The sequence below is a fragment of the Haematobia irritans genome, chromosome 2, assembly GCF_050003625.1.
Source record: "Haematobia irritans isolate KBUSLIRL chromosome 2, ASM5000362v1, whole genome shotgun sequence".
Lineage (NCBI taxonomy): Eukaryota > Metazoa > Arthropoda > Insecta > Diptera > Muscidae > Haematobia > Haematobia irritans.
Window position 1 is genome coordinate 213,681,884 of NC_134398.1, and position 11,925 is coordinate 213,693,808.

General features: G+C 33.9%; 4 protein-coding genes across 4 annotated transcripts; 3 read left to right on the top strand and 1 right to left on the bottom strand.

The window, feature by feature from the left end:
- Positions 1 to 1,004: 1,004 nt before the first annotated feature.
- On the top strand, positions 1,005 to 2,390 carry LOC142227052 (dehydrogenase/reductase SDR family member 7). Its single transcript, XM_075297368.1, has one exon. The coding sequence runs from the start codon at positions 1,214 to 1,216 to the stop codon at positions 2,177 to 2,179; it is 966 nt and encodes a 321-aa protein (XP_075153483.1). The 5' UTR covers positions 1,005 to 1,213; the 3' UTR covers positions 2,180 to 2,390.
- A 1,127-nt stretch (positions 2,391 to 3,517) lies between these two features.
- Rrp40 (exosome complex component Rrp40) lies at positions 3,518 to 4,326 on the top strand. Its single transcript, XM_075297370.1, has one exon. It carries the CDS (start codon positions 3,629 to 3,631, stop codon positions 4,316 to 4,318), a length of 690 nt encoding a protein of 229 aa, XP_075153485.1. The 5' UTR covers positions 3,518 to 3,628; the 3' UTR covers positions 4,319 to 4,326.
- A 210-nt stretch (positions 4,327 to 4,536) lies between these two features.
- Positions 4,537 to 5,725, bottom strand: Polr1C (RNA polymerase I and III subunit C). Its single transcript, XM_075297369.1, has 2 exons — positions 5,519 to 5,725; positions 4,537 to 5,461 (listed from the first exon to the last, which is right to left on the bottom strand). The coding sequence occupies exons 1-2, from the start codon at positions 5,653 to 5,655 to the stop codon at positions 4,606 to 4,608; spliced, it is 993 nt and encodes a 330-aa protein (XP_075153484.1). The 5' UTR covers positions 5,656 to 5,725; the 3' UTR covers positions 4,537 to 4,605.
- Positions 5,726 to 6,710: 985 nt separating this feature from the next.
- mus304 (mutagen-sensitive 304) lies at positions 6,711 to 10,637 on the top strand. The gene is made up of 4 exons (XM_075297373.1): positions 6,711 to 8,665; positions 8,721 to 9,177; positions 9,864 to 10,043; positions 10,110 to 10,637. Exons 1-4 carry the CDS (start codon positions 6,797 to 6,799, stop codon positions 10,370 to 10,372), a joined length of 2,769 nt encoding a protein of 922 aa, XP_075153488.1. The 5' UTR covers positions 6,711 to 6,796; the 3' UTR covers positions 10,373 to 10,637.
- The last annotated feature ends 1,288 nt before the right edge of the window (positions 10,638 to 11,925 follow it).

An 11,925-nucleotide genomic window follows, 5' to 3' on the forward strand; every position in this document is an offset into this window, starting at 1 on the left:
AAACCCAAATTGATTCGAATTTCCCATATTTTTTCCCATAACATTGCACATCAGGGCATTAGCCGGCTTAAATTTTAAGTCTATAGATTTTGTAGAAGTCTAACGAATTTTGTCCAGATCGGGTAAGCTTAAACTATATGTATATAATAACATAATTTTTCATATATAGAACCCAAAAAAAATTGAAAGGTTTGAGATGGTATCGGAAATGTAGATCTACAAAGTGGTGCAGGGTGTATTATAGTCGGCTCCGCCCAACTTTAGACTTTCCTTATTTGTTGTTTCTATTTTAAGCGTGAATTTAGTTTAAGTTTAATCTTAGATAAATATACATATGTATTCCCCAATGTTCTGACATTCGTAAGAATTTACTTTTCTTATAAGGAAATAAGCAAGATACCCTCGGTCTATAATCCAATTTCATATTGAATACTCAGAGACGATTATATATATTTTTATTTCTACAAGATTCGTCCCTACTCTAGCAGTGTTCATCTTACGGCATTAATCGTCGAGTGAACTTATTATTCACGTGATTTTTTTACCAGAGACAATAAGTAGTTATTTTACAAACTTTGGTATATCTACAAATAAGTGATTACATATTAGGTGATCATATGCTCTAAATGCACTACTTATTTCATGACCGTAGGTATGCCTGGGGTAAAGTACTTTACTACTAGGACATGCGTATGTAAATGTAATTCGAAGCGATTCCAATTTATAAGTGGTTATTTTATTTCATTTATTTATTTTTTGTTTTTATTAGGATTACCTGCAAGATTACCGGGTAATGAGAGTTTTTGGTGGAATATAAAACAGTTTTGCAATACATATCTTGTGTGAGTAAATTGTAAACAACCGATAATAACAACACACTGACTTTTTTATTCGGACATTTTAGATAGAGATAGATACCGGGCTGTAACCACAACGTAGCCTATAATTTTGCGGATTTGATTAGGTCAACCAATAGTAATACGCGATATTCCGAACCCTGATCAAAACGCCGGTCAAACACCATACTGTTTTCTTATCAGTATATTTATTTATATTTTTCACCTTATCCTTATTTACTTTTTAAGAGAACGTTTCAGTACATGCATTTGCATTTTTTCATATATAGTATATTTTACTTTTTAATGTTATACACCAAACCATTGTGTAGTAACGAACGGAACAACAAACAACTACATCACAAAGACCGCTGACAATGTCTTTTCTCGAATTTTTCGGTTTGTCCATTATAATATACTACGTAATTTACGTACTATTTTGGTTTTTATTGGATTGCAATGTGCAATTATGGTGGAAAATACATTTTGGAGTGTCCATCTCAACCCTTAGAGGCCAGGTTGTATGGATTACAGGAGCTTCTAGTGGTATTGGAAGAGCACTGGCTATAAATTTAGCCAAGTATGGTGTACGTTTGGCAATTTCGGCTCGCCGTGAGGAACTATTGGAACAAGTGAAAAGTGAATGTCTGTCCACTGCCAAAGGTCTATTGGCTTCAAAAGATGTGTTGGTTCTACCAATGGATATGTTAAAATTGAATGACCACAAAAAGTGCTTTGAAACCGTTTTAAACCATTTTGGCAAATTGAATATTCTGGTCAATAATGCTGGACGTTCGCAACGAGCAAGTTGGGAAGATATTAGTGTACAAGTTGACCGGGAACTCTTTGAATTAGATGTATTTTCGGTATTACATCTATCACGTTTGGTGGTTCATTATTTTAACGAACAAGCTGGTGGTAATGGTCATATAGCGTGTACATCTAGTGTTGCCGGTCTAACAGCAGTTCCCTTTTCGGCTAGTTACTGTGGTGCCAAACATTCTTTGAATGCATATTTTGCTTGTCTAGCAATAGAACGCCCTTCAATTAATATAACAATGTTCAATCCAGGTCCAGTTGCTACAGATTTTTTGCAAGAAGCTTTTACTGGTCAACCAAATGAGAAAGTGGGACAAAGTACGCATAACCAAAAACGTTTAACGGCCGAAAGAACTGGATTTCTTTTTGCCACTGCTCTAGCGAACAAAATTGAAATATCATGGTGTGGTTTATTCCCAGTAAATTTCTTAGCCTATGCCTATCAGTATTCTGTCTTGAAGCTTATATTGCGTAAGGTAATGTCTCAGAATACTTTAAAAAAGATAAGAGAAGGTAAACTTTAAACGAGATCTCTCCTCGAAAATAAACATAAAGATAACAAACAAAAATTTAGCATTTACTGTTTTTTACCGATTGCAAAATATCTATATATAATCTAGAGAGTAATCCATTGTAATTATTCTATTTTGGCCAAATAATCTAAAAATTACATGCTCTGAATGAATAAATAAAATATATTCCACTTATTATGGAAGAAAATAAATTCAAAAATAATTTCACTGGTTTTAGTTTTTATCTGTAATGATATGGATACTTATTACATTTGTATGTTTGTATCTATTTGGAACAAAAACAACGTTATGGAAAAGTCATTTAATATCTTTCGAATTAGACTAATATTTTCTATCTAATCGACTTCCGATCATCTTAGTGATCGAACGTCACCATGTTTAAAATCGGCTAACCTAACTTTGATGTCGGCTAACACACTTTTGATACAAACTGTGGACTCGGAACAAATATGATGAACTACAACTGCAACAATTTTCGTCAATCTTGAAATAGCTCCCGGCAAATATAACATAATGCTACTGATCGTTCTTCCATTCTATAAAAAGAAGGGGAGTTTCTAAGCTCTCAATTCCTTTAAGCAATTTATGCCGGTATGTATTTCTAGAGCAAATTTCATTTGCGAGCCAGAATTAAATTTTTGTATCAATTATTCGAAAATTAGCTTTTCGAATAATGGAATTTTTGTTATAAAAATCGAAATATTGAACTAATCGACTTTTGATTTTTTTTTTCGAAAATTTGACTCTTTGATTCGGATTGAAATCTTAAATTGATAAATTAGGAAAACCAGTTTGTTATTTGTTATTTCGCCAACCCTATTTAGTAATCAAAAGACACCGTCTAATGCGCTTTACAGACTATCAGTTATTCCGGACGGAATGTCGGTGTTTGTGAAGAATCTTACAGTGTGTCGGATCGATACGACTTGTCGGCGATGACTGAATAATCGGTAAATGTGTTATCGATCCCATAAAAATGCAGCAGTATCGATTATGCCTTCGGACTTAACTTATAATGTGCTGAATATATGGGATATGTTCGACACGAGCACTTTCGTCCGGAATAACTGATAGTCTGTAAAGCTCATAAGAACAATTCGTTTCTAAATTTAGATATCGATATATACGCAAAAATTCTTATACCTCATTTGCTCGGAATCTACTAAAAGTGGATTTGAAAAATCCCGGATTCAAAATAAATCCCGGGAATGACAGCACTAATTCATAGATATGATATAAATCGTAAGAGACGCTTTCGCCAAAAGTCTACAATGTGTATTTGTTATGGCCGCCGCATGTAATCATAATGCAACTCTATTTCATCAGTTATAGTGTTTGTTTTGTTTTTGTTGATACATGTGGGTCGTGGTTTTCCAATTCTCCAAGAGAAATTAAAAATATAGCATTTATTTTTGATTAATAAAATACAAAATAAGCAAAATGGCTGAAGTGGTCATGCCTGGAGATCGTATAAGTGCCGCCGAGGAAATGGGTAAAAGCAAAAAAGTAATACTGGGTCCTGGCTTAAGGCGGCAAGATGAAAATGTTGTTGCTTGCAAGGTTGGCGTTTTACAACACAAAGAACCCAATACATTTTGGGTCGACAGTTATCAAAGGAGATATGTTCCCGTACGGGGAGAAGCTGTCATTGGTGTTGTTACATCAAAAGCTGGAGATATTTTTCGAGTGGATATAGGAGCTTCAGAACAAGCTGCCCTTTCCTATTTGGCTTTCGAACAAGCTACTAAGAAAAACCGACCAGATGTAAATACCGGAGATTTGGTTTATGCCCGCTTAATTATTGCAAGTAAAGATTTTGAACCTGAATTGGTTTGTGTTAACTCGTCTGGAAAGAAGGGTAAATTGGGTGTTTTGTCCGATGGATTCGTTTTCAACTGTAGTTTGAATTTGGCTCGGATGATTCTACGTGAAGATTGTCCGCTACTGGCGGCATTAACAAAGGAAATGCCTTTTGAAATCGCAGTCGGTTTAAATGGTCGTATATGGATTAAAGCGAAATCTGTCAAGGAGACCATTGCTGTTGGAAATGCAATTTTGGCTGCTGAGTATGCTTCACGAGAACAAATCTCTAAAATTTGTGAAAATATTGGAAATATATTGTTAACATGAGCAAATGATTTCTTGGTGTTTCAATGGATGTGGGGGATAAGACACTTGTGAAGTTCTTTTTATATATCGCATAAATTAGTAATGCATATCGATTTATAGAACTTTATGACCACTTTGGTAATAGCGGATCTAGTTTTGAAATGCTTTATTATTTCAACTACAGTTTAAAGAATTTCTTCCAAAAACTATTAAACACAATTTCTGAACAAGAACAGGAATTTATATATTTTTTTATGTTTTATTTCTAAAGAATAAAAACTAAATACATATTAAATACCAACAAAAATTTACGCTGCCTCAATTTCATCAAGAAATTTGCGACATTTCTTCTTTAAAACCTTTACGGCTTCGATAAAAATCACATCCGGTTTTAGTGCACCAACTGACTCGACAGTGAAAATGTAATGGTTACGTATTCTAGACATTTCTACGGCATCTGCTAGATGAGGATAGCGATAAACGTTACGACTACAGGTGTCATAACGAGCATTTTTAACATAGGCTTTTCCATGTTCATCAATACCAATAACACCAGGAGAAAAGCAGTTTTGCAATAATAAAGCATCCTCGCCTTTCACCTGACGTTTCAGTTTAATTTCGGGCAGCAAACGATAAAATGCCGTTGCAACCGGTGAAAATTTTGCATGATCTTTTCCAATTCCTTTTACCGCTATCATTTTCAAATCAAATTCATGTCCTGGTCGCATCTGTGATATAAGAATGTCATCGTGGATGCAGCCAATATCTGATTCAGAATATAATTGGGCTTGTTTACCACGCGGTAACCACTTGATTTGTCCTGAATGTACTTTGTGATTCTTGTAAATGGTATCAAAATTGGAAGAATCTTTGATATCCTTACGGCGTGTACATTTAACCTTTAATTCAAATTCTAAAGTATCATGTTCCGTTCCTTGTTCATTGTCTTCACTACGATATTCGAATAGCCGGGGATCTGCTTTGATCGGTATAAGACCTAGCCGGTGCGCCAAGACTTCATCTTGTATGATTGATGTGTTGTTGTATATGTACACTTTTTCAAATGCCATACTGGGAACCTCACTTAGCATTAATCGGCGAAAGGCATTGGCGAAAGCAGGACGAACACCAATCATATCAAATTCCAATTCGTCACCCTCATATCTGTGGAAAAATTCCAATTAAGTGAAGATTCTATATCAAGTGACATTTCAACCATACCTTATAACAATTATTCTCATATTTGCCTTGAAGGTTTCTATATCGATGGGTTCATCAGCCAAGCCATAATCGTGAGGATCTTGCTTGAGTTTATGTTCGTCCATGTATAATTTGGGTCTTTCCTCTAAGGACGGCATTTTTAAATTATTTTTGTTTATTAAGAAAATCTACCGTTTTGAATGACACACGTGCACGAATGTAAACACCAAAATTGATTATATTATCGATAACTAATCGTTATAAATGTAATCTAAATGTTAGTCAGTTATGGGGTGTTTAGACTAGAATGATTTGCTTTAAAATATGACGGGCTTACAGACACAGAATGAAACCGCCAGCGACATTTTTGGGGGAATCGTTCTTGGGGTCGTTTTGTTTTCGGTTCGTGAAGTCTCTCCCCTGAATGTAGCCGCCAATAAATCATGCATTGATTTAAGGGTGAAATCCCCTTTTGGCGGCGGGAAATTCATTATAGATTTCTGTGGCTAAAACGACGAGTCTATTCGGATGCTTCATTCCCTCATGACCAACATGCAGGATTTGTCACAATAAGGTCGGTACTCGGTTCGGTTTTCGCGTTGAAACTCCATACAAAACCAAAATATGCGCAAAAATTAGCGAATTTTTTTCCATTTATGGTACTTTGTTTTTTTTTTCACATTTATAGCATGGCGCCATTTGCAATGTAAATTAAGAAATAATTTATTTATTAAAACTATTTGTGTGGGTTTATAACGCAAACACGGATCATATTTTTGTTCCGAAAATATACATCAATTGCCCAAGGAAAAATAAAATGTTAATTTTGTAATAGCAAGTAGCAACCACCAACCACATACACACATACATACATATATGTATATTTCAATGTTAAATAAAATATGTATTGAATAAATATTAATAAATTGACCGCTAAGTGGCTTCAAATTACATGATGAAAATAAAAATAAATAAATAAAATATTGGTTTGATTTAGTGAAGCTTATTTGTATTGTATTTTTTTAATAAATAAATAAAAAATTATATAAAAATTTTTCGCAAGAATGAACATAGTACCGGCCTATAAGTAGGAAAGCCTGTTATTGGACTAATGAATAATGCGAGCGGTTCATAAAAGTATACCCATATACCGGTACAAAAATAGTGTAAATGACCTCTAAATAATATATCTATGTTATCGAAAATTTAACTGTCAGATTGTATCGAAAGCCGCGCCGCATTGTTTACATTCATATCAGTTTTCTGTAATAAAAACGTATTGATGAAAAAGCTTGAAGGATGGCCAAGAGATTTCAGCCGATGAAGGAATTTGGGCGAAACATGAAAAAGCCTAAATTGGATATAACTATTAACCGTGGCCCTGCTCCTAGTACTTCCAAGGCATCATCAAGCTGCCAAAATAACTTTTGGGACGACGATGATGATGATGTTATCCTTCTGGCTTCCCAGGTTGCCGACGCAGCTGTTAAAAAAACGTCGTCGTACACAGAGAGAAACAACAAATTGGTTAACAACAACATGACCATATCAGAAACAGAAATAACTTTTTCCGAGTTTGCCAGCACTGCTGCAACAAGTACACAGAACCCAACAGCAACTTATGATATTCCAGGAGCTGATATTCTTTCGCAGATGTTTGATGATGATGAGGATGATGATTTTATGGCTGCTGTAGAAAAACAAGATCCGGGAGTATTCAAGAAACCTATGGTGCCTCCCCATGCCACCTTAACATTGCCAACCGTAACACAAACTAAACAAGGGGAACCAAAACCCACCCAAAGAAAGAATGAATCTGAAGATTTCCTAGAATTTAGACTAACGCAGAATACTGCACCAGATAGCAATAATTCGTTTGCAGCTACACAGCAGAGTGCAGCCAGAAGACAGCAGGCATCGGAGAAACAAATCAAATTTTTAATGGAAAAGGTTGATTCCTTGAAAAAGGAGAATTCAAAAATAAGTAGTGAATTGGCAGAATCGAAGTCGAAAATCGAATCCAAAGAAGGCGAAGTATCATTGCTGCGCGATGAACTTCGTCATCTCAAACAACAAGCACAAAGTCTAAAAATGGAGAAGATCTTCAGCACCGAGGCGGCCAGAGGTGAATGTCAATTAAAGATTGCTGAATTAGCCAAGAAATTGGAGGCACAACAGGCTGAGATTAGGTTGCGTGAAGCCCAAACATCCCGAATGAGGATGAAACAGGCTGATGAGACACAAAAGCTACAACAGAGTATGGTCCTACTTAATAGGACAGGTGTTGTTAATGAGCCAAGCGCTGGTAGGGATAGTAAATTGAGAAAATGTCTAATGAAAATGCATTGTTTAGAATTACGTGAGAACTTTACAACAAAAGAGAAGCAAGTGGAATTGTTTCCCCCTATATTTGATCATTCATTAGACAAGGGAGGCACTGTGAAACGTAAAACAATATTTGAAATAGAGCTGGAAACTATACAAACTTTATTAGCACAGCTCCAACTTTTTGCTATACATGAGGTACCACAAGATTTTATATTGAAATGCTTAGAATCGGCAAGTAAAGTGCTACCAGAATTTTGGGCTTACACACAAACATTGTATTTCCTCAAATATTGTGAAGTACATCCGTATCACAATTACTCTTTAAGCGATTCCAAAATAAATCCATCCCGTCAACTGCAGCAACCAACGGAAATATATGAACGAGAAAGATGTTTATGTTTTCGGAGGTATATTGCCATTTTAGCCACTATGTGTGAGAGAGAGCCCTCACTATCCATGGCCCTCTTACAACACAAACATGGAGAATATTTTTTACTACAAATCGCCACTGATTCAATAGTGACTTTGGGCTTTGCTTGTGGTGTATGTGAACATTTTGGAGTTTTAGAAGCATTTTCTGTATGGCTAAAAAGCCTACTGCGGCACATTTCGGTGGACAGTGAAACAAATAATTTGGAATTATTGTTTGATCTAATGAAGCATATAGTATTCACAAGACCTTGTGCATGGATTTTCCGCGAAATATCCTTGTGTTTGTTTGAAAGTTGTCGACTGCCTCAATTATTAAATATGCTGTGCACAAATAGTCCAGAGAAAACGTTTGTAGCTGATCGTGTTAAGTCATCATATAGATTTTCGAACGACTCATGTTTTATGCAGGTAAGATTAACAAAAATGTTTCTTTGTTCCTATTTTCAAATATGTTTCCATTCAGGTGTATTGTGGCCTTTTGGAAATTGCATTTCCTCTTAGTACCGGCCTTCATATAGAGCATTTTAAACTCTTGGTTGATATATGTCTGAATCATACACGTTTTACCTACCATTGTTTCATACAACCTCCAAAATTTGTACACAAAATTATACCCATATATGATGATGAGGATGACGACGACGAAGTTGATGGTGACATGGATTGCGATGCAACAATAAAAAGAGAAGATGACACTAGAACACGTTGTTTTGAAACAACTGAGCAAAATTCTACAGCAAAATCTGTTACAGATTCCAATACAACAAGAGCTGCTGGGACAACGTTAAAATCCGACAGCAATGCTCAACCCAATATCGTTCCAAGTACACAATGTGAATGTTATATAAAAATGTGTCTGAGTGTTGTCACACTGGTGTTTCAATTACTGCGTCAATGGTTCTTTCATAAAATGGAATATTGTAAGTATAGGAAAATTGTATAGCTTTTAACGTAAATCGATATATTCTGTTATTATTTTTTTGAATTGACTCAAGTCGACTTTCCTAATTTTCATACTAACTACTTACACCCATGTTCGGATATCCCCTCCAATTCCACTTCCACTATTCACGTCAAATCCACGAACGTGAAAATTTGGTGTTCTTAATTCCACGTTCATTTTTTAACTTTTCTGTAACCAGCTGGGTTGCACAAATCTCCCAAAAATTCACTAAAGCGAAAATCAAAATAAGTGGAGTCAATAGACCTATTTTAATTTATTTTTAAAAATAATGCAGTTTTAATAAAACTCATGTATTAAATATAAAACATTTCAAATTTTTAACGTGAGTATTTTTTTAACCGGAAATACACCCATCTTGGACATAATTCAACATTCACCAAGACTTTTGCAAGAAAATTGATTTCACGAAAATTCCGATGAAAGTGGAGTGTAGGACACGAAAATCGTGGAATTGATTCACATTCACCTGGAAGTGGATTTGGAAACATGGGCATTAGTTAGAATAATATAATTTCACATTTAAAACCATACGCATCCATATGGCATACACCATATATTCACTTGTCAGTTTAAAGTCTTTCCTTTAGAGGCTATTCCTTTATGATTAAAATATTTTAAATTATTAATTTCCCTTTACTGTAGGCACCGATGAAGTTGCCGAAATATCACGCCTCTCTGTGCAATTACTGCATATGATATTCTGTGATTATTATCTAACATGCTTATTTCGAGATTCAGAAGCAACGACCAAATACTATCTAAGTTTAATTACAAAATGGTGGACTGACAATGCAAAAAAGTTAAACTTTAATGAAATTGATTGTAAGTACCATAAGTATAAACTTGATAAAGAAATACATTTAATCTTAATCCCTTTATCATTTATAGTAAAATTTTTACAGAAAATACAAAATTCACATTTTATACCAAAAGATATTGTTGAGGAAACTAATTTGAATACTGTGATAGCTGATTTAACAGAATGGCAAAATATCACCAAAGATAGTGTTGGTGATTTAGAACTCCATGACAGAAATAACAGCCTTGAAGAAGCTCAGAAAATTGCCAACAAATTGCAATTAATTGAAATCGCCTCAAAAGAGGAAAAATTCTTTGAAGTTTTTAAAGGTTATGCATTCAATTTCCAATGATGTGTCTCAAATTTATATTTATTGAACTAATAATCGCTAAGAGTTATAGTTATAGTTATTGTTGTAAAGTGTTCCCCATATTTTGTTTGGATATTTTTTGTTGTTGTTTTTAACAAAACAATTACAAATGTGTCGAAGTAAAACCAATTAAACAATGAAATATTTTATTTATAAAAATGAAAAATACAGAATCAATTTTTACCATACAACATAGTTGTAAGTAACACTCTTCCCTATCCCCCAATAAAGAAAAACAAACGTTGGATTTTTTTTTCTTTTTGTTACAAAAAATTGCGTTTTGTTTATTGTGGTTTATGTTATTATGTTACTATAAAAAAGTATAAAATGTCATTTCTATAAATATTCAGTGTTTTAAAATATCAGTTATACAATATAATGTATTGATATCGGTACATAAGCAATGTGCTCTTTTGGAAATGGGATAGAAAAATAATATGCTTGATCGATCGTATGTAACGATGTTTTCACGTGCATTACTTTCTTTACAAATTCTTTTATTACTCCAATAACACTAGGTCACAAATAACAAAATTTTCTCTGTTATTTGTTTCTAGCATACTTTTTCCCATTGATTTTGACTTACTAAACACGAAAATGAGTTTTAAAAAATTTTCTGTCGATTGGTTTTCGAGATACAAATTTTTGAACTTTTTTTTTTAATTTTTGGAGGTACACTTACAATTTTGAGCATATCTTTCGTCTTCTTTGACCTATTTGATCCTAGTGCTACTCAAATTAAAGAAAATTGAGCCGTCTACAACTCATTCTCAGAAAATTTTCAAATCGGATAAGTAGTTTGGATGTTGGCGGCTTAAAAAGGTTAAAAAACGGCGTTTTTTTAGTAAAAATGTGGCAGAAAAAACCATATCAAAATTCATATAAAATATAAAACAGACGGCTTAATTTTCTTTAATTTGAGTAGTAGTAGGATCAAATAGGTCAAAGAAGACGAAAGATATGCTCAAAATTGTAAGTGTACCTTCAAAAATTTAAAAAAAAAGTTCAAAAATTTGTATCTTAAAAACCAATCGACAGAAAATTTTTTAAAACTCATTTTCTTGTTTAGTAGGTCAAAATCAATGAGAAAAATTATGCTAGAACAAATTCACAAAACGACTGTTGACTAGTGTAAGTTATGACAAAGGAATAAGAGATGGACAATCATAATAAAGCAAATATACAGTCTTATTTTACGTTACATCTATATCCATAAACTGTTTTATTTAAGTAAGTAAGCATTATGTGTGGGGTGAATGGATAAGGAACGTAGGCTTATTGGGTGTTCCCCCTTATAAGCCGGTTGTATAATCTTTGATGTTTATAGATTTCTCCAGAAGTCTTCTGGACGCAGCTATTTATTTAGTATTTGCCGGATGGTGACTATTTGATGGTTTATGTAAGACGGTTTAAATCTATTATTAAATTTCAATGAAGTTCATCGTTGCATACATGTTTTTCAAACACCTTTTCATTATTCAACCAGTTGATTTAAACCAAAATGGATAAATGAAATCGAGATACACCTTAATACT